The 25,981-nt window shown below is 43.4% G+C and overlaps 1 protein-coding gene across 1 annotated transcript in view; it reads right to left on the bottom strand.

Annotated features, from left to right (window-relative positions):
- CHN2 (chimerin 2) overlaps positions 1-15,280 on the bottom strand; it is a 359,388-nt gene extending 344,108 nt beyond the window's left edge. The window contains exon 1 of the mRNA XM_049894797.1: positions 14,556-15,280. Coding sequence (XP_049750754.1) covers positions 14,556-14,604 — 49 coding nt within the window. The 5' untranslated portion in view covers positions 14,605-15,280. The remainder of the gene's footprint in view (positions 1-14,555) is intronic.
- Positions 15,281-25,981: the final 10,701 nt, after the last annotated feature.

Genomic DNA, 25,981 nt, shown 5'->3' with positions numbered 1-25,981 from the left:
GTGGTGATTATCATGCTTTTGTGACAATTTACACCGTCCAATCCAAAATCATGTCTTATATTTGTAATTGCCTAGGATTAACTGTAGTTTGTTGCTAATCTTAACCTGATATTAATTACTTCAGGAGATCTTACAAAGCACTTGTCCATTGTTTCCACTAACTGAGAAAGAATTCTTATTTAGGAAAAAAGGCATGCAGGTTAGCTTCGTTTCTTAAAATAATCAAAGGGCTTTCACGAGGCCAAAAGTCAACCCTAGGGCATATTAGTTTCACAGAAAACAAAAAATTCTCTGCCCTGGTCACTAGAGTGCTTTCAACCCTGGACCTTGCTCCCGATAGAGAAAACAGAAGGCACATGTGATTCTAACTAACCAGGCCCCTGACTGGAAACTAACTCAAGAGACAGAACTCTGCTCTCTGCAGAGGGAAATCAGCAAAATAGCATTATTTACCTAATAAACATGGTTTAACGTTCTCACCGTCAGCAGGGGCAAACACTATAAAACAAAATGGCTAATTCTTCAACTTAAATCAATATTAGGCAGCCAAATTATGTGTATTAATACCTACGCATCATTAGCATAAGCCCGAGTGTATTCTTTCATTACTAAAAGTATTGCTAGGCTTGACTTCTCATTTCCCTTGATATTAATTCATATATAAATTTGTTTGGAAATAACTTCTGTTTGAAACCTAATCCACATCTTTCTGTATACACACACACACACACACACACACACACACACACACACTCATGGCAGTAACCTCTTTCAAAGGCTATCAGACAAGAATTTTCTACACAGAGGGAAAAATATGCCCCTTGTTCTCTCAGCTTCTGTTTCTAACTTTACAACGTTGCAGGTTTTCTTTGGAAGGAAGGGAACACATAAATTTAAAAAAGTGAATACGTAAAGTCTAGAATTATGGTGAAGCAAGAATAAACAAATTTTTAAAAATCTGTCTAAACAAGTATCTGAGGAAATTCTCAAGCTGTCCCTCTTTACAATATTTCATTTCAAAATCACCACGCTGCCTCTTAGGTAGAAAAATGCCTGGGACTAAAACAGGAACCTGGGTGGCACAGGTCGTTAGCAATCGGCTGCTAACCTGAAGGTTGGTGGTTCGAACCCACCCAGTGGCTCTGGGGAGAAAGATCTGGCAATCTTCTTCCATAAAGATTACAGCCAAGAAGCTCTGTGGAGCAGTTCTGCTCTTTAACACATGGGGTCACCATGAGTTGGAAGAGACTTGATCACAATGGGTTTAATAGCAACTAAAACAAAACAGACAATTGAGAAGCGAGGCTGCACTGTGTCTTGGTGGACCAAGAATTTCTGGCTTGAAGAGTAGACCGGGGACTTCTGCGGAAGCCACTAAGCAGTGAACCAGCAGGATCTGTATGGTGAAATCTCTGATAAAGGTTAAAGCTTTCTCACTGGACTGGTCCAGGCCAGTGCCATCCAGTACAAATGCGATGCTAGCCACACATGTAACTTTAAATATTCTGTTGTTGTGTGCCGTCAAGTTGGTTCTGACTCGTAGAGACTCTATATGACGGAGCAGAACTGCTCCCATAGGGTTTCCTAGGCAATAATCTTTAAGGGGAGCCCTGGTGGCATAGTGGTTAAGAGCTCGGCTGCTAACCAAAAGGTTGGCAGTTCGAATCCACCACCCAATTGGAAACTCTATGGGGCAGTTCTACTCTGTCCTATAGGGTTGTTATGAGTCAGAATCAACTCATAAGCAATGGGGTTTTGTTTTTTTTAAATATGGTCATATGCGGTTACTATGTTGGTTACCAGTTCTATGCCTTGAAAAACCGAAGCAAAACAAAACCCATTGCTGTTATGTTAGTTCAGACGCATGGTGACCCCATGTGTTACAGAGTAGACCCAAGCTCTACAGGTTTTCTTGCCTGTAATCTTTATAGAAGCAGATGCTAAGCCTTTTTTCCACAGCAGTACTGGGTGAGTTCGAACAGCCTACCTTTAGGTTAACAATAGAGGGAAAACTGTTTGCACTACCCATGGACCTTAGGCCTTGAGAATCAGGCCCTTATAGGTCAGTGGTGCAGCCCCATACTCATGGATGCTGCAGGAGATTTGCTTCAAAACCAGACTCCCTCCTTCCTATTTCCTTTCTTTCCCAGCACTGGTCTCTCAGTTTATTTCTTAAGAAAAACGCTTTACGTTGCTAGTGTATGGCATTAGGTGAAATAATAAGGAAGTGCTGGGTTTCATTTCCTCATGAGATCTGTGGTTGGCCAACACTGAGAGCACAAAGGGCAATGATGGGGAGCCATGAAATCCAGAAACTGGGCCTTTGATGAGAAAAGAGCTGCGTAAGGTCATCACCCAAGTGATGCTGCTGATTCATATTGCCCTGGACCTATGCTCTGAGTTATGTCAATACAGAGCAAGCCACGCCGTGGTGCCCTGGGTATTATGGTTTCTGAGTCCAACCGCTTCAACACCACTTCCTTCTTGGCAGTTGCTTGACAAGGTAAAAATACCTCCCACCTTTCCACTTTTGTTGCACTTGTAGATGGTTAGCAGAAGTTCAAGGAGGAGAGCTGTTTCCTTTTCTTAGAACTGTCATGTTCCTGCATCTCATTTGCATGCATTTTCCCCCAATCAAATGTGCTGAAAATTCCAAGATCTGCTTTCTTTTCTAAAAACCAATGCATTTGCTTTGCCCCATATGTGGGCCTTCTGCAGAAGCAAAACACTTTTAGGTGGATGGCTTGCTAGTTAGTAGAAAGTCTCCTTTAAATAGCACAGTTTGGAAAGGCCACCAGCAACCTCAGTCTGCACAATCACAATTTTCCCATTTTCTTTACGAAGTTTTGGAAGAGTTACAATGATAAGATCCAAACCTTTTCTGGATGTTGCTATTTTTTTCCCTCTTTGAGGGTGCAGTCATAACCCACTCTGAGCTTATCTCAAAAGAAATTGAGTTCCCATTAGGGAAACTACAGTCTTTTTTTTTTTTTTTAACCATTAATGTTTTATTAATATACTAATTTTTATATTATTTATTAATTTTACATTTGGAAGTAAATGCTTGATTCAGTAATAGCAAACTTCCTGCTAAACTCCTCTTGCCCAAATGGAAACACAAGTTACTGATCTATATTCCAGAGTACTTTTTTCCTTTTCTTACAGCTTGAATCAAACCTCAGGACTCGAAGAGTTTACAAACATTTTAATTACAATCCCAACATCACCCCTCCCAGCTGTCAGTCTACAGTTTCCCTCAGAGGTATGAAGAAATTACTTTTTTAAAAAGCCAATTTGCCCAAAAACCACAAAATAATAAATGTTGGAGAGGCTGTGGAGAGATTGGAACACTTCTACACTGCTGGTGGAAATGTAAAATGGTACAACCACTTTGGAAATCGATTTGGTGATTCCTTAAAAAGCTAGAAATAGAACTACCATATGATCCAGCAATCCCACTCCTTGGAATATATCCTAGAGAAATAAGAGCCTTTACACGAACAGATATATGCACACCCATGTTTATTGCAGCACGGTTTACAATAGCAAAAACATGGAAGCAACCAAGGTGCCCATCAATGGATGAATGGATAAATAAATTATGGTATATTCACACAATGGAATACTACGCATCGATAAAGAACAGTGAGGAATCTGTGAAACATTTCATAACATGGAGGAACCTGGAAGGCATTATGCTGAGTGAAATTAGTCAGTTGCAAAAGGACAAATATTGTATAAGACCACTATTATAAGAACTTGAGAAATAGTTTAAACTGAGAAGAAAACATTCTTTCGTGGTTACGAGAGGGGGGAGGGAAGGAGGGTGGGAGAGGGGTATTCACTAATTAGATAGTAGATAAGAACTACTTTAGGGGAAGGGAAAGATAACACACAATACAGGGGAGGTCAGCATGATTGGACTAAACCAAAAGCAAAGAATAAACTGAATGCTTCGAAGGCCAGCATAGCAGGGGCAGGGGTCTGGGGTCCATGGTTTCAGGGGACATCTAAGTCAATTGGCATAATAAAACCTATTAAGAAAACATTCTGCATCCCACTTTGAAGAGTGGTGTCCGGGGTCTTAAACGCTAGCAAGCAGCCGTCTAAGATGCATCAATTGGTCTCAACCCACCTGGATCAAAGGAGAATGAAGAACACCAAGGACACAAGGTGATTACGAGCCCAAGAGACAGAAAGGGCCACATGACCCAGCGACTACATCATCCTGAGACCAGAAGAACTAGATGGTGCCCGGCTACAACTGATGACTGCCCTGACAGGGAACACAACAGAGAACCCTTGAGGGAGCAGGAGAGCAGTGGGATGCAGACCCCAAATTCTCATAAGACCAGACTTAACAGTCTGAGACTAGAAGGACCCCAGTGGTCACGGCCCCCAGACCTTCTGTTGGCCCAGGACAGGAACCACTCCCGAAGCCAACTCTTCAGACTTGGATTGGACTGGACAATGGTTTGGAGAGGGATGCTGGTGAGGAGTGAGCTTCTTGGATCAGGGGGACACTTGAGACTATGTTGGCATCTCCTGTCTGGAGGGGAGATGAGATGGTGGAGGGGGTTAGAAGCTGGCGAAAAGAACACGAAAAGAGAGAGTGGAGGGAGAGAGTAGTCTGTCTCATTAGGGGAAGAGTAATCGGGAGTGTGTAGCAAGGTGTATATGGGTTTTTCTGTGACAGACTGACTTGATTTGTAAACTTTCACTTAAAGCACAATAAAAATTATTAAAAAAAAAAAAGCCAATTTACAAAATCAGTGAGATATAACCCACACAGCACAATGAGTAAACACAGACATGGGAGAGCATTCTAACAAATTTTCTAGCCTTAGCTTATTAATTTTACATTAGTTAGGTTCTTGTCTTGGAACTACAGATCCTTTATACCATTACTGTCAAATGGAACTTTCTGCAATGATGGAAAAGGCATATATGTATGCCATCTAATATGGCAGCCACTAGCCACATGTGCAACTGAGCACTTTGAAACGTGTCTCCTGCAACTGAGGAACTGAATTTTTTTTTTAATTTAAATTTAAATAGCCACATGTGGCTAGTGGTTACCATATTGGACAGTACAGCAATATATAGTTCGATCACATGCTAGGTCATGTAAGTCTTTGTGCCTATGTACGCACAAAAGCCTTCAGATCTAAGGCCCCTTTAAAATAAAAGCGCTTTATGACTTCTTTTTTGTAAGTAGTAAATAATTGAATAGAACAGCCTCCATAAAGCCAGACAGAAAAATGTCTGGAAGAAATTCTCCAAGCATGACGCTACTCTTCAGGATGAGCCAGGAGAGTTCATGTTAAGGAGCTTGGATCCTAGACCACAGTTCCAGCTCTGGTTCTATCACCAACTAGCTGAGTGGCATTGGACAGTTCCTGAAGCTCCTTATAATGTCAGAATCAGCTAGACAACCTCCAAGGTCCCTCCTCGCTCTAAATGCAAATGAAGTATAAAATCAGTCCAGCTCATGACAAATGTATTCTATGAAAAAAGAATTTTTTTTCAGGAAGGAATTTTGTGTGGCTACTCGAACCCTTCCCGTAACTTCAATTCCTTTACATAATTCTATTTTTACTTTGGGAACAGGGTAATAAGTATATATTCTGCTATTTGAGGATTTGAAATCTGAAGGTTTCATGAGGAGGTAACAAGACTTGATATAAACCCACTGCTATCAGAGTGGGGCTGCCCCATAGGGTTTCCAAGGTTGTAATCTTTATGGAAGCAAACTGCCACATCTTTCTCCCTCAGAGCTGCTGGTGGGTTCGAACCACTGACCTTTTGTTTAGCAGCTGAGCATTTAACCACTGTGCTACCAGGGTTCCTTAAGACTCAATATGCTCACATAAAATGGGATGCTTTTAGAACTTTAGAGAAGAAAATCAACTAAATTCAAAGTAGTGCTGTTCCCTTTTTTTCCCTTACATTTTGAAAATTTTCGAACCTTCAGAAAATGTACAAGAATAGTCCAAAGAACACCTATACACCCTTCACCTGGCAGTACTTACTATTCTTAAATTCAGCCACACACAAGTCCACTTCTCTAGGTATATGCTCTGTAGGAGGATTTGGCACCAATGCCAGCTCCTAACTCTAGTTAGCGGAAGCCTTGGTCAGGCAGAAGGTCAGTCTGGGTTACAACTGAGGGCAACAAGGAAAAGCACAACTTCATTAGCATATTTTCTCAGTGGAAAATGAGGATGTATTTCAGCCTTAAACTTTGACATCAGAAATTTCTTTAACAGAGATAGAAATCAGCCAACTCATTCATTACATTTCAAGAGGGAAAATAATACTCTTTGAAATTAGGAAGACTGGTCCAAATCCCAGCACCCAAATTCAAACTGTGTGCCTTCTCTGAATCTGTTTTCAAAATGGGATACAACAACGTCTACCAGCTGTGATAGTCAAGGCTCAGAGAGGCTAATTACACCTAAGGCCATGTAGCTAACCGGTTACAGACCTGGGTTAAGTGCTGGCTTAAGGAACATTTTGAGGGTTTAAGAGGCCTGGTTAAGGGTTCAAGCCCTAGTTAAGGGTATGAGGGCCCTAAGAACCTTAGTTAAGAGTTTAAGGGTGCTAGCTAAGGGTTTAAGAGAACTGTTTAAGGACTTAAGGACCCTGATTAAAGTTTTAAGGGCCCTAGTAAAGGTTGTGCCCTGGTTAAAGGCTTAAGGACCATGATTAGGGGCTTAAGGGTGCTGGCTAAGGGTTTAAGAGCCCTAGGTTTAAGGGTTCCTTACTCCTCAGCTTCTACATCTCTAGGTTCATCTAGGTGAAAATCTAAGAAGTTAAGGGTTTAAGAGCCCTGATTAAGAGAGTTTAAAGGCCCTAAAGGAGCCTTGGTGGGACAGTGGTTAAAGCCCTTGACTGCTAAACGAAAGGTTGGCAGTTTGACCCCACCAGTCATTCTGAGGGACAGAAAGATATGGCAGTCTTCTTCCATAAAGATTACAGCTTTGGAGACCCTATGGGGCAGTTTTACTCTGTCCTGTAGGGTCGGTATGAGTCAGAATTGACTTAGTGACAACAGGTTTGGGTTTGGTTTTAAGTGCCCTGGCTAAGGCTTTAAGGGTCCATGTCTTCTGACTCCAAGTCTAGGGTCCTTTCCTACCACCTCTAAGAAGACAAAATTTAGGGCATAGAATCTCTCACAACCTGTAGGAAGCAGACTATTTCTCCAGACCCAAGGTGATTAGGATATTTTTAATAATACTATTAATGAAACATATTTATTAGGGAATGTCTGTGGGAACTGCTTGCATTGGTTGATTTAAAACAATATTTTATGGGTAGGAGAGAGAAGCTGATGAAGAGTGAGCTACTTATATCAGGTGGACACTTGAGACTGTGTTGGCATCTCCTGTCTGGAGGGGGGAAGGGAGGGTAGAGAGGGTTAGAAACTGGCAAAATTGTCATGAAAGGAGAGACTGGAAGGGCTGACTCATTAGGGGGAGAGTAAGTGGGAGTATGGAGTAAGGTGTATATAAGCTTATATGTGACAGACTGACTTGATTTGTAAATGTTCACTTAAAGCTCAATAAAAATTATTTTAAAAAATTAAAAATTAAAAAAAAAAACAATATTTTATAGCCCTGGTGTTATCTTGTGAATGAGCCAAGGTTAGGTGACTCTGACAGGCCAAACTGTTGAAGCAAGGCAAAGCTGAATTAGACTATACTGTAAAGACTAGGGAAACCATGGTGGCATAGTGGTTAAGAGCTACGGCTGCTAACCAAAAGGTCGGCAGTTTAATTCACCAGGTTCCTTGGAAATTCTATAAGGCAGTGCTACTCTGTCCTATAGGGTCACTATGAGTTGGAATTGACTCGACAGCAATAGGTTTGGTTTGGTAAAGACTAGATGCCAAGATTAGCGCCCACAAAGGTCTAAGATTCCTTATAAATGGGGAAAACAACAGGTTATTCGGTACCAGCAGCTGGGGACAGGCTCTCCTGGGTGCATGGCTGAGAAAGTTTTATTGCCACTCCACCATTCACACTTACTAGGTGGTTAGTGGATGGCAACGTAGGGGTAGCGCAGACTGCCTGAGGGGCCGGCACATCCCTAACTGGGTTTTCCTCCAGACACATAGGCTTTAAAGCAACCCTTGCATTTAGTAGTAACGTTGGTGTGCCCTGTCACACCAACAGACTGCCCCAGAGATACAGGTGCCCATCTGGACCCTCCTACCAGAATCCATGTGGAGAAAGAATACAGCTTCCTCTCCCATGGACAACTTGAAGGAGGAACAGGGAAGAGCTTAGAGGATTTGGAAACTATTAACTGCAAAGTAAACCAAATGCTGAATTGAACTGTATGAAAAACATCTCTAAATAGAAATCTGAGCAGCGTAATAACAGGTGGGAAAAGCAAGAAAATAAACACACAAAACAAAAAATATATATATATGGAAACCCTGGTGGTATAGTGGTTAAGTGCTACAGCTGCTTGACCAAAATGTCAGCAGTTCAAATCCACCAGGCGCTCCTTGGAAATTCTATGAGGCAGTTCTATTCTACTCTGTCCTATAGGGACACTATGAGTTGGAATCAACTCAACGGCTACAGGCATATATAAAAACCCTGGTAGCATAGTGGTTAAGTGCTACGGCTGCTAACCAAAGGGCCAGCAGTTCGAATCCGCCAGGCGCTCCTTGGAAACTCTATGGGGCAGTTCTACTCTGTCCTATAGGGTCGCTATGAGTCAGAATTGACTCAACGGCACTAGGTTTGGTTTTTTTTGTTATATGTATACATACACACACAGATATATACATATATACACATATATAAAAAATAAATAAAGTCATACCTTTTGAAAACTAAGTTACATATTTCAGGAGTCATGAAATGCAAACACATTCATAGAAGATAAATGATTGGCAGGTGATAGAACTAGGTCCATTTCTCTTTTTTTGTATCCAACTTTCTTGGCAGGAACCTTGTTCTTTTGGCAGCAAACTCTTCCAAAACATATCAGTGTGACACTGCTCATGTATAGGTTTCCAAACCAAATGTCCAGTTATTTTCACCATGGTGCAAAAACAGGAGGCCCTGCTGAGCAGCAGACGGCCCTCTGCAGGACTGACACTCCAGCCAGGCCACAGGTGGCAGCTCAAGGAACAGACTGTCCAGTTAAACCCCACACAGACTGGCCTCTGAAAATACCTGGTGTTCGTGTCCCCAAAAAGTTCAACAAGGGACAATGTCATTCCATACTCTTTATGGGGCTCATGGGCAGAACTGGCATTCTCAGCCAACATTTGAAAATCATGGAGTCCCTGGGGAAACTCTGCAAACATGCAGTTAGCTTAAGAAGGTTCTTCTTACCCCTCAGGTTCTACATCTCCAGGTTCATCTAGGTTACTAGAAACGGAAAAGGAAAATCTAATAAGTTAAAATGAGGTGGGGAAAGGTTATCAGAAAAACAGCAAAGAGCAATGCCCTTCATCTGAGCAAATGATGTCTCTGAGAGAGTTAATTCTAGCTTGAAGGATGGAAAGATCCAAGAAGAAACTTTTCAATGTGCTCGATGTGACATTTTCAATAAAGATACCCTGTTCTGTGGGATTAGATCCACTGAGTTTCTAACTACATGTATAAGTGTTGGCAGCAATATTATAGCTGTTTTTCTTCCTGCATCTAGGGATATGGAAGACTTGTATATGTCACTGGTTATGACACCCCAGTCATGAAGAAGGAAAATTCTTGTTTATTAGTTCTAGATGCAACACCTGTGTAACAGCAGAGAACAGCACCGTTGACCTGGTCCATATTACTGTTGTATAGAATCCAAAGTGATAAATAACTCAATCCATTCAGGAATGTTCTTTTCCCAAGTAAGGTTTTGATGACTCTGCACATAATACTGATTTTTACCTTGCACCGTTTGCCTTTTAATTAAAATAAGTCTATGTCGATTTTCATTTTTATACCAAACCACCAAACCTGTTTCCGTTGAGTCGATTCCGACTCATAGCGACCCTATAGGACAGAGTAGAATTGCCCCATAGAGTTTCCAAGGAGTACCTGGTGGATTTGAACTGCTGACCTTTTGGTTAGCAGCCATAGCACTTAACCACTACACCACCAAGATTTCCTTTTATAATACAGCATATTTATATTTTCAAAATCTTAACTTCTTATTCCAAGGGTAACTTTAATATTTAATTTTTTGTTCAGTCAGCAGAAAACAACTTAGAGCTTCTTTATTTATCACTTTAGTTTATTTTTTTCTTGACCCTGTAAAATGATCCATTTGGCAATCATGTTATCAATATGCAAAAAGTTTTCATTGTAATTATGGAAGCAAATGTAACCCGTGATTATTAAGAAAATGGTCTTACAAATCAACCATTGTTTATCCCAGAATATAATCAAGCACCACAGGCTGGATTAAAAGCTTACATATAGAGGTGTATGTGTGTGTGTGTGTGTGTGTGTGTGTGTGTGTGCGCGCCTGCCATTTAAAATAATAAAGGTAATCAAACCTTTCTGCCAACCTAGGTGATTGTGAAATTTAATTACCAGTAGTTATCATTAAAACAGAGGCGAAGCAATTTCTTCTACACATAATTGAATATTCCAGAAGAAATTTTCCGAGGAGTTCTCAGAAAATGTATTTAAAAATTAATTTTAACTTGATTATTTCATTTGTTATGTCTCAGTTGGTAACATGGAATAAATGACACACTTGGGTGACATGGTTCAACAGTAGCAAATGAGAGCCTATTCTCAGGAAAACAGATAACCCAGAGGTGAACACTGAGTAAATTATTGGATCTTTACTCTTTGGGTAAATACAACCAAACCTAAAGCTCTCACAGCTATCCTTCTCAGAGACGTTTAACCTGTATCACTTGAATTCACCTCTCTGTGTGCTGGACACTGCAGAATCGACTGTTCTTTTTTTTTTTAGCACTCAGTTGCTCAAATACTATGTCTTAAGGCTTCCAGAGCTGCTCTGTCAAACCCACTGCTGCCTGAATAGAAAGGAAACCTCCCACAGCAGCAGCAGCAATAAGAGATCCGAAAGCTCAGTGCATGATGCTGCTTATGGACCTATACCCACAACTGCCCAGGGCAGAAGCACTAAGGAAGAAGAGTCACAGCCTTAATAAGGAAAGTTCAGAATTAGGCCATGAACTTCCCCATCTCCAGGCCTTTTATGTCTAAGCTCTTCCCTCTTCCAGAAACGCCTTTCTCCTCCTCTGCTTTCTGGAAAAACCCTACTTACCCTTCAAGGCTCAACACATATGTCGCCTCCACTGAGCTCTCTAAATTTAATCACTCTCTTCCCTGCACTCTCCTCCACATAACTCTCATTATCAAACTAGACTAGTGATTGTTACTTGCTTGTCCATGTCCACTTCTAGATGGTGAGGGAAAGCCTTGATTCATCTTTCTATTCCATATACCTGGGGACTATACCTGAAACCTAGAAGACACTCAATAAATGTTTGTTTAATGCAACCCAAATTCAGGATCAAATTTAACATGTGATGTAAGAGGCAGATTTTACGTGTGTTGGGCTTGTTCCCTCATCTAAAATCTATGCCAATGGGTGTCTTCTTTTTCCTTCCCCAAAGGAGCAAAAATTACTCACACCAAGCCCTCATTAAGTGCTAGGCCCTATGCTAAATGCTTTATACACATTACCACATTTAATCCCAACACTCCTATGAAGTAGCTCCTATTATTACTGTTAGCCCCACTTTACAGATGAGGAAGTTGAGGCTTGAAGAGGTTAACTAATTTACCCCAAGTCACCTAGCTTGTCAGTGATAGAGCTAGAATTCAAAGGCAATATCAGAGCTTAGGGCTAGAAGGAATCCCAAAATTATCTCTTTCATTTAATCTCTTTGAAGCTGAGGCTTGTAGCTTACTGCCTGGTACACAGTAGAAAAAAAAAAAAAAAAAAAACCTGTTGCCATCGAGTTGATTCTGACTTGTAGTCACCCTATAGGACAGAGTAGAACTGCCCTCATAGGGTTTCTAAAGGAGCACCTGGTGGATTCGAACTGCCAACCTTTTGACTAGCAGCCATAGCTCTTAACCACTACGCCACGAGGGTTCCCTGGTACATAGTAAAAACCCATTCCCTTCGAGTCGATTTTGACTCATAGCTACCCTATAAGACAGAGTAGAACTGCCCCACTGAGTTAGTTACCAAGGAGCACCTGGCAGATTCAAACTGCCAACCCTTTGGTTAGCAGCCATAGCATTTAACCCCTACCCCACCAGGGTTGCCTGGTGCATAGTAGGCCCTCAAAAATGGTGATTAATTGATGGAGAGCCCTAATTTCTCAGACTCAGGCCTTTTCCTGGGAGGACCCAGCTGCCAACTCAAACAGGCTCTATTCTTTCTTGCCCAACACCTCTCACAGGTGTGAATTGCTTCTATCATCTGAATTATTCATGATGCACACAATGATAAGTGTGCTTAAAAAGAGAACTACAGTTCTCATATTTTTCAAGACAAAGTGCCTGGTTCACTGGTGAATTAGGCAATAGAAACTCAGGGGCCAGATTGATTCACACCAAATAACACACCCATGCCCACTTTTTGAATTTCAGTTCTCCAGTAATTTCCAGATTTCTGTCAGGATAAGAAAGAGTGATAAATAAAACAGGAAAGAGAACCATCATAAATGTCTCTATCCTGTGTGCAAAGCAATTACCATCATCTAAAGCTTATCCTTTGCTGATTCAAACCAACGCATTCTTCCTAAGGCTGAGTTAGGCTTCTCAATCAGGTTTCCTAAGCTACATCAAGATTTGAAAATTCAGATGTCACAGCATCTGTAATTTATGTCATCAGTAAATCAGGTGACAATACTGCCTCCCTGCTCTGTCTCCATTCTTCTTTCCCTTCGACACCTCTCTTCCACCAGATCGTTTTCTGGTGGGCAGTTGTCTGAGAGGAAGAACCGTATGCTAACAGTAAGCCAACATCACCGTATTTTTATATTCAACACTAGTCAACCAAAATGAATTAAAAAGCAGCAACAGCAGTTTGGGGGGTACTAAAAATAAGCTGTAGCATTTGCTGAGTTCTCAGAATGAAAACCACAGGCGGTCAACTTGTTGCTACTCTTAATAAGATATGACTGTTCTGCCCCATTGGCTGCTGCTACCAGAAACTTGAAGTACATCGCACACCGAACAACGCTGCTTTTGATTAGTTGGCAGTGATCAAGAAAGGAAGTGCTGTTTCCCTGGGACTAAACCTGCCAAGAAAGATAACAGATACCTTTCCGGTGATCGCCTTCTGCCATGACACAATTGCACCTTAGTCAAATTCACCTCGCATTTATGATTTAATTAGTTACATTTCTACAGATATGGTTCTTTTAATGCCTGGCTTGCCGTCCAATGCCTCCAACAAGGTGTTTTTGCCTTGAGTTAAATTTTTGAAGGGTAATAATAAAAATAAAAATTGATGATACAATATTAATATATTGAGCATTTCCATTAGGACTTCAAGACCTTCTTGACCCCTGAATCCTATACACTAGGCTAAACGTCTTATTAGCTATCCCCTTAGGGTTTGTCATTAAAGTTTTCAGTGACCAGAGAGGTAGAGGAACTCTACCTAATGCATCATTCTGATTAGAAACCTGTCATACTCAGAAACCAGTGGGTCTGCTTCTATTGATTCCTGCTCCTTCAGACTCATTAGCAATTTTTTTCCTCTTCAATTAGACCCCACTGACCAACCATCGAAAAACTGAAAGATGTCCCTTTGCTCAGCCGCACTAAAACGGGGAAGAATGTATGCCTTGAAAGTAAAATTACAGAGAGTGTTGTATGAAAATGTCCAGGGGGTCACATAGGGAAAGCTCTCTCTCTCTCCCACTCTCCCTCTATCTACACACCCGCGCGCACACGCACACACACACACGTAAACGTGCAAAGAGTCAGATACCGGGCTCTACTTCACTTCCCCTAACCCGCTTCAGTCAGAACAAGAAAGACACAATCCCTTTATTCCTTCTACCTCAAACCCATGCCCCGAGCGTGTGTCTCCACCGAGCTAATTTCTGAAACAAACAAAGAAAATCAAGTCTGCGAGGAGCGAGGGTTTATTTCCCTCTGCTTTGGATTTGGGCATCCACGGTAGCCTACCGGAGTGGGCGCGGCACCGTAAGCAGGTCCCCGCGCCCCGCTGCACCCTAACCTTCCTCGGCCCCTCAGCCTAAGCCCTAGCTCCAGCTGCGCCAGAAAGTGCAAGCCTGCCCTGCTCCCTTTGCTTCTTGTTTGCTGCGCCCCAAGTGCCTAGAATACCCGTGTCCGCACACTTAGGGTGCCACAGCTCTCCCACCTCCGCGCTGTCAGATGTCAGACGCTGAGGTGCTGAGGGCACCTAGGTGCTGGCAAACCAAACAAGTGTCCCACCGGACGCCTCCCCCCGAATCCGAGAGACAGGGCAGGACGGCCACAGGTAGGCTCTATGCCTCCCAGGGTACAGGGCAGGGCAGAAGGAGAGAGACCCGGCGCGGCACCCGCGTCCAGCAGGCTGAAACTCACCGGAGGAGACCGAGGAGCCGGACAGGCTGGAGTTGCTGGACGCTGCCATCTCTGCGTGTCCCGCGCGTCGCTGCTCGCTCAACCCCAGTGCGGGCGCCGCCGCAGCTGCCCTCGCCCGGCCGCTCTCAGCCTCCGCGGCCCCCAGCCCATGGCAAAGTCCTGGGGACGCGGAGAAAGCACCAGCCTCCGGACTGCCTGCACTTCCTGCTCCGCCAGATGACGCGCTGCTGCCGCCGCTATTTATTTGCGGTTTCCGTCCCTCTCGGCGCTTTTGCACGCTGTTCTCGGGGTGTCGGGGGTAGGTGGTAGCAGAGGGAGGCCGAGAGGCGATCGAGGCGAGCTGGTAGTAGCTCCAGACGAATCCCAGCTGCCTTCCGCGCTCTCCTGCGCGCGGCTGGGACCAGGGTACACGGGCGGCCCCCAGCCGCCCTTCCAGATCCCCTCACCCTCTGCCGGCTCCAGCCTCCCCGGCAGCACTTCGAGCAGCCGGGGCAAAGACGGCGGGAGACAGACAGAGCGACCTCCCCCTTCTCCCTCCGCCCCAACTCCGCTCGCGCGCACACAAAGGAAGGAGAAGAGACGCCGGCGCTCGGGGACTGGCTCTGCTGCTGCGGGCTTGACAGCTCCTGTGACTGGGGAGCTGGAGGGGGAGACTGAGGACCGGGTTGTGGGGGGAGACTGCACTGGGAAGCGGGACCCCGAGGTGCTGGGGAGGTGCCGGGGGCGCGGCGCGAGCGCGGCTACCGTGCGCAGCGCTGCTCCACGGTTTTGAAGGCGACCCGGGGGCGGGAGTGGAAGGAGGTGGTGGGGCTGGACACGTCCCGCCCGGCTTAGAATCTGCGAGCCCTCGGAGGTGCGGGAATTCAGAGGGCGAAGGCGGGATCACTAGGGACACGGTGCTAGGCAGAAAGGTTTTGGGATGCCGGAGCGGCCGTGGAGTGCCCCTTCCACTCCCTCCAAATTGTCCTTTGTTGCTTTGGAGCTAATGGTCCCTGCCCTGCTAGAGGTGCCTTTCCTAAAACACCCTCAAAACGCCCAGCTGCACTTAAGTGCCGCAACCACGGACAGTGGCCGGCTGGTCCACTGAGTTTTTGAGGTTGGACTTCAAAAAAAATAGACACGTTCCAAGTGTGTCATCAGGCCCCCACAAAGCTCATGTCAAAGAGAAAGAGGTTCACCGACTGCGCTTTGCAAAGGATCCTCACAAAAGCCGGGAGACTTGGCAGACTTTCAGCTTAAGGAAGCGCTTAGGTGGGTGAGAGAAAGAGACCCCAGCACAGGGTGTGTACCTTCCCCTGTATTTAAACCTAAATTAATTTCACTGGGAGGAAACATCATGCAGATTTTTTAAGTCTATTTCACGCTCCCAGCAGGGTAATCGGTTCTTTGAAACCTGAAGCAACAGAACACTGTGAAATTTGAACAGAAATTGTTAGATCAAAGGAAGAAGGCAAACATTAAAGGAATGAAAGTGCTCTCATTATATAGCAAAATGGAAAGTGTTCACATTGGGATAGTTCAATTTTTAAAAACATGGTTAAAAGGACATAGTCAATTTAAAAATTATCAGGAGTGACACAGGAACAGCAACCAGTTCCTAGGGGGGTCCACATCAGCCAAGCACCTAACAGACAGTGAACAGTAAACGTTCAGTAATCACAATATGCACCCACGTCACATGCTCTAGTTGATTTAATCTTTTTTAAAAAATGATTATTATTCCCTCCAGGCTGCCATCCCCATGTGTGTTCCCCATAAGGCTCATATTTTTTTAAATGCAGCTTGCTGAACAGTTACAGGCTCCTGAGCATTCGCCAGGCAACGTTGGACCATGTCCTCTTGCTCCTCATCGGCAAGCCAAACCAAACCTGTTGCCATCAAGTAGATGTGGACTCATGGTGAACCCGTGTGCACGGACCTTAAAACATCTTTGCCTGGTATAAGGAGAGCCATGCCCTCCTTCCCAGTTTTTCTTCTTTTTGAGCAGTGCCGCCTTGATGTTGCCCTTGAAAGACTTGAGGCCCACCACGACCTTGACCTCTCTATCAGACATGCAACTTCCTGTTTTCCCCAAGTCCTTCTGATTTTAGTTGTTTGACTAGTCACCTATGTATTTCTCCAGATCTTTAGATGGTGAAGTGTTTGACTTGGCTTTGCCACCTGTTGTTGGAAGGTGCTGTCACGTTGATCCTGACTCATAGTCGACCCCATAGGATAGGACAGAGTAAAAAAAAAAAAATAGAGTAGAACCACACATAGGGTTTTCCAGGCTGTAATTTTTCGGGACCAGATTCCCAGATCTTTTTTCCCCATGGAGCCACTGAGTGGGTTCAAATCATCAACCTTTTGGTTAGCAAACGCTTAACCATTACACCACAGGGCTCCTTGCTGTGTCACCTGGTAAGGTGGTTATCAGCTGGGCTTTGACACCAGGTTCACACTTTGGTTCCACCACTTATTAGCTGTGTGACCTTGAGCTAATTACTTATGCTCACTGAGCCTCAGTTTCTCTACCTGCCGCAAAAATCTTGACAACACATATTTCATAGGGTGTCGTGAAGATTACATGAGATGATACGTGTAAAGCCACAGTGTACCTGGCATAAAGTCTGGGTTCCATAAGTGACCGTAAATTGTTCACTTGAAAGATCCCATCTATGATTTGAACAACTTTCGTTTTCTCCGATGCAGTGGGTCATAGCTAATCAGCAGTGACTTGTTCTACCAGTGGAAATGTTTAATCTTCTGTCCCAAGTTTATGTCCCAAACGGCGCAATAGGCAACAGGTTTCATTATTCACATCCGATGTCTCACAAAAGGATGTCAAATTCTATTTCTGCAGTTTAGATGATAATACTTACCTTCACAGAGCTCTCCAGTCATTAATTAGAGAAAGGAAACCACGGCCCTATGAAGTAGGTTGTTTTATTAGCTCACATTGACAGATGAAGAGACAGACGGGTATCTGCTGTGAAGGCACCGCACCAATACTACCCTGTGCTTGTACAAAAGGAGACAAAGGTGGAGACCTGTTTTTTTCCCACTGGGTCCTGAGATAAGGAGTAGGAGAGAAGGCTAACAACTGAGCTTTCAAACAGAGATGTGATGACTGAGGAGGCTTAGCCTATTGGTAGGAGGTGGACAGTAACTCTGAAGCCTGTCATTTGACAGAGCAAACAGAAAGCTCCAGATTCAGAGCTACAATCTCAAAGAAGATTGGTAAATCCATAATCAGTGGAGGAAACTCAGCAGGCATGATTGCCCACTATCATTTTTCTTAGATTCAGAGGCCTAAAGGCTCGCTTCCCCTTGCAAAAATGGTTACTATTAGTAAATTAGCAGGAGGTGGCTGGAACAGGATGCCGTGCCCCTCCTCAGCAAACCCAGGAACCAGTCCATGGACCTGCCAAAGTATTTCAATAAGGAAATTAGTTCATATATCTTACTCATTCATGTATGACATTAATTCCTATTTGCTGGTGGAAAAGGGAATATTGGTAGCTACAAAGTATAGATCTGTTTGAAAAGTGGATTTTTGTTTTTAGATATCTCTGCCTCTTTCTTCAAATATTAAAAGACTTATGAGATGAGAGGAGTCTTGTTTGTAATTTAGTCTGCTTGGGATTAATAATCACTGTTGTTGTTAGCTGCCATCTGGTAGATTCCAACTCATGAAGCCCTTATGTACAACAAAACAGAATGTTGCCTTCATGAAGACCTTAACCCACTGCCTTCGAGTCAATTCTGACTCATAACGACCCTACAGGACAGAGTAGAACTGCCCCGTAGAGTTTCCAAGGAGCACATGGTAGATTCGAACTGCCGACCTTTTGGTTAGCAGCCGTAGCACTTAACTGCTATGCCAAGACCTTATGTTCAACAAAACAGAATGTTGCCTGGTTCTGCATCATTCTCAACCATTGCTAGCATGTTCCAGTCCATCGTTGTGGCTATTGTGCCAGTCCAACTCATGGAGGGTCTCCCTCGCCCTTGCTGACCCCCTACATCACCAGACACGACGTCTTCCTCTAACAATTGATCACTCCTAATGACATGTCCAAAGCAAAGGAGTCAGACCATGTTCTGCTGTCATCCATAAGATTTTCATTGGTTAATTTTTGGAAGTAGATTGCCAGGCCTTTCTTCCTAGTCTGTCTTAGTCTCAAAGCTCCACTGAAACCTGTCCACCAGGGGTGACCCTGCTGGTATTTGAAATGCCAGTGGCATAGCTTCTAGCATCACAGCAACACACAAGTCACCACAGTACCACAAACTATGGGGGAGGATTAATAATCGCCAGTTTACTTTTACTTAGCTTTTTACCTGGCCTTCAAAGCCTTCCAACCTTCCCTTTCTAAACTTATTTCCTGTTATTCCTTCACAAATGTGACCTTTTCTGTGTCCTGGACTGTGTGGGGCTGGCAGCATGTAGCCTCTTCCTGTAACGTGTGCATCCAAGCATTAAGGCTCAGCTAGAATGCCACCTTCTCTGGAGAATCTCCCCTGATTCCCAAGCCATGAGTCAGCTCTCCTTCTGTTAAATTCCTCTGGTTTTTCCTCTGTGCTTCTCAGTGGTGGGTCTTGTGCTCTGTCTTACTTTAATGATAATTTGGGTACCTATTTTATCTTCCTACTTGACTAAAAACTTCCTGGGGGTAGGATCCTTGTCTGCCCAACCCTTGTATCCTCTGCCATGCTTTACACACAATAGATGCTCTATAGGTATTTGTTAAACAAATGAAAAAAAAAATCTTTTAAATAAATTGAACAAAGGAACAAATGAATCCATACCTGCTTCTCGCACAGCCAATTAATTTTCCCATCATTAGCTATGGCTATTGAGGAACAAGATGAGCAGTTCATCTGGAGAACAAAAAGGAGTTGACAGACATGTATGGCACTTTTTCTTGTTTATTTGCTATGAACAAGAAAAAACTGAAATGGCGAAAATGTAAGAGTAAAATTTTGATGGAACAAATGTTTACAGTGACCCCCCCCACCACCACCACCAGCTATTACAACTTGTGTAGTTTGTTTACAGGGTAGCTCTTACTTTGTAGTGATTTGTTTATTTTGCTTTACCTTTCCTTTGAAGTTTAAAAGCAGACATGAAAACACTGCAGGGTGATTGTGGCCATTCTGGTTGGAGTTGCGTTCCCTCTCTTTCAGGCACTCTGGGGATGTTTCTTTATGAAGGTCGTTCCCTGTCTGTGCACTAAACATGGAATGAAATATTCCTTACTTTCAAGATGAATCCAGTGGCCGGCATTCATGGGAGAATAGCGGGGCTATTTGTCAACCAGCTCTAAATATTTATGGCGAATGTTCCACTGTGCCCTGAAAATTGGTCCTTTTGCCGTCAATTTCTCAACCTCAATATACTCTGTTGTAGTGAGAAGTATTTCCCTTTGTAGTTTAAGCCCTATTTCTAATGTAAAGATACCTAGTTCTGTTAAAGAGAATACATTGGTTGTTTGAGGTAAGCCCAAACATAACTGGAAGCAGAAGCTGAGACACCCTCCATTTTCTCGGCAAAGGTGTGCAGGAGGCCCGTTGTGGGGTATCAGAGCCGACAGCTCAGATGCCGCAGGTAGCATCTCTGCCTGGAACAAAGAGAGTTCACACCTGGGGTGCAGACAAAGGGAGGCAGCCTCGGCTACCGGAGTCCCAGCTCTCATCGCCTGCTGCTGGGGACCCCTAGTGGCAACACACGTGGCAGGCATAGGTGTTCCTGGATCTTCTCACTGAGCGGCAGCGGGGTCCAGGAGTAATGCTATCAGCTTCCTATCTGGCCACTTAGCTTGGGAGAGTCTCACACTCACACACACACACACACACACACACACACACACACACACACAGAGTCATGCCACACAATTAGCTACAACCTCTTTGATTTGAAGGACGGGAGAAAGAAAGAGAAATGAGGCCTTTTCTTTCTGAAGGGAAAGAAAAAAAAAAACATTTGATGGAGTTGATATATAAACAAATCATTGCATATGCTTTCTTCTGCATACTGCACCTCTAGCTCTGTCCCCTTGTTACCGGAATAAGGTTCTTGCCTCTCACTGGTCAAGAATGAGCAGGTAAAGCAAGTAGTTTTCCACAGGAGCAATGCTTTATTGAAGAGGTTTGCAAGCGGAGATGAGGAGGGCTTAGAGCAACACATACCCTCATCTCACAGAACAAAAGACAGGCCTGAGTTTTTAAAAGTTCTTGGGTGGGAAAGGATTCATGTTTATTCACAGACACAGGAGGGGATATGTTAACTAAGGCTCCCGCACAGCAGCTTTCAAAGATGGCTCCTGTCTTGGAGGCCTCTGGGATTTGTAGCAGGACTTATGGGGTGTAGTGCCTGCGCAGTCTCCTGGCTGGGGCTGTAGCCCCTCACTGCCCTTGTTGGTAGGTCACAAAGCGGTCACAGGTGAATGTTCTGTGCATGTCCCTGGGACTGGTCTTCTCCAACTGTTTCTGAAAGGCGACTTTAAAGAAGTTTGCGGGCTATTTTTAGATACTCTGCCCCATTGTTCTGGGGAATGGCTTTGTTTCTGTGCCCTGGTCAATTTCTTGTTATTTGTTTGCAGATTTGGGGGCTCCTCTGCTCCTTGTCTTACTAAGTCTCTGGGCTCCAAACTCAACCGTCTATTACCGTATAGTCTATTTCTCTTTTCCTTGCTTCTCCTCTAACCACAGCAGTCTCTTTACTATTTCTCAAACAGGTACCCTCCGATCTCAGGGCCTTTGCTCCCTGTCTTACCCCAACATTTAGATGACAAAAATCTTTCTTTGCCTTCAATACCCTAAGAGACACCTAGGATAAATTGAAGAGAAGAGAGCTCTGAGTCTGCTCTGGGCAAAAGTGTGGAGTGAGTTTGTTTTTCATGTATTCTGGGGGTACCTATGACTTTATGCTCTTTTACTAACAAAACTTCCTTTCATAAAAGTATCAGATGGGTTTATACTTAGCTGACTGTTCATTATGTTTCATTCTGTTTTACATAGGGTGGCTATGAGTCGGAACCGACTGGACAGCACCTAACAACAACAACTGCTCATTCATTTACTCGACAATGTGTATGGAACACTCATTATGTGCTAGGGAGTGTACTAACCGTAACCCGCTGCTGTCAAGTAGATTCAGACTCACAGCGACCCTATAGGACAGAGTAGAACTGCCCCATAAAGTTTTTAAGGAGCACCTGGTGGATTTGAACTGCAGACTGTTTGGTTAGCAGCTGTAGTTCTTAACCGCTATGCCGCCAGGGTTTCCAGGGAGTGCACTAGGCCCTGGGAATACAGGAAATAACACTGCATCCTTGCCCCAGGAAGCCTACAGCATGATGCCCTCCACCCCTCACTAGGGCATTTACATTTCACCTGGGACAAGGCCTTAAACTATAGAAATAACCCCTAATATGGGAATTAAAAGTATCATTCATGCTGATGGTAGTTTTCCTTTCTGCCAGTTTTTTTTTTTTTTTTTCAAAACAAAACCTTCAAAAATCAAGCCTTATAGCCTATTTCTAGATTACTGGCTTTCTCATCCACAGTTTTCGCTTGTCAGCTCAGAGATCCAAGCAGATACTGCATTCTGAGTGCTCTCTGCCCTAACTTTCCAGAAAAACTTCTGAATCAATATTTTCATTTTTTTCCCTGTGGCAGCTACAGATTCCACAACTAAACAGAAACCATCTTATTTTCTTTTATGGAGGCAAGGCAAATGGGCATTGGAGGAAAGCTGATAGATACAATATCTGAGACAATCTTCCGATGCAGAAGACATATTTTAGCCTTTTGCAAATATTCCAGATTGTTTGTAAAACCAGATGTGAAGAAATGATTCTGGAGAAGTTTAAAATGCATGATTAGTGTCAAACAGACCTGTATTTGAATCCCAGTTTTTCACTTACTAGCTGTGTGACCTTGAAAAAGTTACTTAACTTTAGCTTCCTAATCTGTAAAATAGGGCTAATAATACCTTCTTCACAGAGCTAGTGAGAACTGAATGAAATAATGGATGTAATACAGTATCTAACACATAGAAGCCCAATTAGGGACACTGAGTGTCTGTTCCTCAGAAGGAAGCGTAGTAAGCTTACATCTACTTTTCCAAAGTAGTCTGGAAGAATGGTCTGTTGCAAAAGTAATTTTCATCTCTACCTGTCACCCCTATGTTAGATTACCTATATGAGAGTACATAAAGACATGTGAGAGTAGCCTGGGCTTTAGTGAGAAATCTGAGTTCAAATCCTGATTCTGCTGTGTACTATCTGATGACCTTGGACAAGGAATTTAACCTGATTCTCAGCCTCCTTATCTTTTAAAATTGAGGTAATACTATCATTTTTATGTAAAAGTTGTATTTCTGAAAATACTATTAGTGTACTCAATAATATTGTTGTTAGCTGCCATCACATCAGCCCCTAACTCATGAGGACCCCATGCACAATGGAATGAAACACTGGTTGGTTGCAGATCGAATCATTGTGGCCCATAGGGTTTTCATTGGCTGGTTCTTGGAAGTGGATTGCTAGGCCTTTCTTCCAAGTCCATCTTGGTCTGGAAGCTCTGCTGAAATCTATTGAGCATGAGAACAACACAAAAACCTCCACGGACAGATAGGTGATGATTTCATATGCGATGCATTGGCCAGGAATTGAACCTGGGTCTCCTGCATGGAAGGCGAGAATTCTTCCTAGAGCACAGCTTTTCCTCTTTTCTACAGGCACTTTTTAAATACCGTAGTTCCTGGGCAGAGAATGGATGTTGCTCCAGGAGGAGTATCAGAATCTCCAGGGAGTGGTGGGTGTAATGTAAAAAAGTACACTCAAGTTCTCTCTCTTTCTTATACACACACAAACACATACACACACACATACACAAGATGGTAATACCTTGCACTGGGACAGTTCCCCACCCAACCGCTTTGGATGAGAATCTCTGGTACAATCTGAAAGTAGGGTTCAGTGAAAAGAGTATAGTCCGATTACTTACCATCTCCGCCAAATTCAGCCCTATAGGATAACGGGAAGGAAAACAATGTTTGGTGGCTACTGCTGTTGCCGCTACTGTTATTACCATTATCACCACTTCCTCTGTCACTAGTGATAATAGTAAAATTACCTTCCACATAGTAAGCATTTACTATGTGCCAGGACCATGTTCAGCACTTTATATACATTCTCGTATATTCACAACAATCCTGAAGTGGAAATCATCATCTCTTTTTTCCGTTTGGTGAAACTGAGGCCCAGAAAACCTAAGTAACATTTCATCAATACATATAACGACCTTAGCTAGCTAGGTACTATGATGTCCACTTGATTTAATTCGGAAAACCAAAAATAAGAGAAAGTAAATGGTATATCAGGGTTACAGGCAGCAATTTGAACCCAGCATTGGCTGATTCTTTTTAGAACATACTAAAAGAAAATTTTACCCTTCAGGGGTTTTTGTTCTTGTTTGTTTTTGACATATCTTTCTGCTTTGAGCCTTTACTCCGGTGAGAAATGAAGTCTTTAAACTATGTTTTCTTTGTTTTAAACACTCAGCTTTTCTATTAGGACCTAGGAGGGCACTGTGATTTTTCTTGCCTAAAACACAAACCTTTGGGCAGTCCAGGCTTGGGAGAACTCACAGGAATTGTGCTCCTGTAAGGGCCTGGGCAGGGACAGGATAGTGTTAGCTAAATACTCAGAAGGTATTTAACCATGGGAGGGGATTTCAAGGAACCAGGAATGCTGCCTGACCAAACACTCCGTCGTACTCGCTTCCAGATGCTTGCCTTTCCATAAATAGAACTCTGACTTACTCAGACAGTGCTGTGAACACCTGCTATACTTCAATTACCTCTAGGGGCCCTAAGACATTAAACCAAATAACTATTTTCACCTGGGTGAGTGCTGATTTTAATACCAGGGGAGGACGAGCACATGGCACAGGACTGTGCAACCTTTAATGTGTCTGCAAATTACCTGGGGATCTTGTTAAAATGCAGATTCTGAGTCAGTAGGTCTGAGGCAAGGCCCAAATCCTGCATTTCTAACAAGCTCCCAGGGGATGCCATGGACAACACTTTGAGTAATAAGGGGTCTAGGGCAATGGTTCATAAGCCAGGCGCACATTGGAATCACCCCAAAGGCTTTGAAAAGCCCCAATGCCCAAGCCATATGCCAATAAACAATAAAATTAGAATCTACGGAATATTTCTTATAACCCCCCAGATGATTCCAGTGAGCTGCTAAGGTTTGGAACCCCTGATGGGAGAGACAGGATTTAGAGGAAGGAAGAGATTATACTGTCAAATGGGTCAACTGGGAATAGTGAGAGCTAACATTGCTTAAGAGTCCCTGGGTAGTTCAAAGAGTTAAAAGGCTTGACTGCTAACCAAAAGGTTGGTGGCTTGAGTACAACCAGAGACATGTCAGAGGAAAGGCCTGGCAATCTACTTCAAAAAATCAGCCACCGAAAAATCTGTGGGACACAATTCCACTATTACACACATGGGGTCGCCATGAGTCAGAGTGGATTCCGTGACAAGTGGTTTAACGTCGCTTAATTTTTCCAGGGGTGTCTCTGGCATACAGGAAGGAGATGAGATCAAATTCTTATCGAAATCGTTGATAAGACTATGTAACTCCAGCCATTGTGATGTGAGAAATAGAATATAGTCTAACATTAAGACAAAGAAAGTCTTGATCAATATGGGGGCAATTCTTCTTCAAATTTTAGTCCACGTTATGATTTTGAAAATATACTTCTCGATGAATGAGCATAAACAATATGCACTTACTTTAGGGCCACTCCTACAGGAGCAGCCAGCTGTCAGTGAGCGAGGCAGATGTTTCCCGGCAAATCCACTCTATCATTTCTCAATCAGAAAGGAGATTAGAAATGAGATTTTCAGCTCAGATGGGGTTGAAGGGTGATGTTTATGCCAGAAAAATATTTCACACCGCAGCTAGAAAAATTGCTCTGGGGAAAAAAAATAAAAACTTCAGATTTTTATGTGTTCTGAATATATGAAAATGAAACCTTCAGCTTAGAAAGCAGTGGTATCGTAAGTAAATGCACCCACCTTCCACTTGCAATGGTGGGAGCACCAGAAAGGCAAAAATATTTTAGTTGACCATTTATAGTCACAGGATTTATCCTCTTCCAAATAAACTCCCATTCCCCAGGGATGAAACTGAAAGAGTAGCAAGTCAAATCAACCAAAATGTTATTGTTATTACCTGCCACCGGGCTGGACCCCCAACTCACGGTGACCCCATGCACCATGGAACAAAATCCTATCTGGTTGCAGATCAGACCATTGTGAACAATAGGGTTTCCACTGGCTGATTTTCAGAAGTAGATCTCCAGGCCTTTCTTCCTAGTCTGTATTGGTCTGGAAGCTCCTCTGAAACCTATTCAGCATCATAGCA

Source organism: Elephas maximus, chromosome 8 (genome assembly GCF_024166365.1).
Source record: "Elephas maximus indicus isolate mEleMax1 chromosome 8, mEleMax1 primary haplotype, whole genome shotgun sequence".
NCBI lineage: Eukaryota > Metazoa > Chordata > Mammalia > Proboscidea > Elephantidae > Elephas > Elephas maximus.
This window is presented reverse-complemented; position numbering and strand designations above follow the sequence as displayed.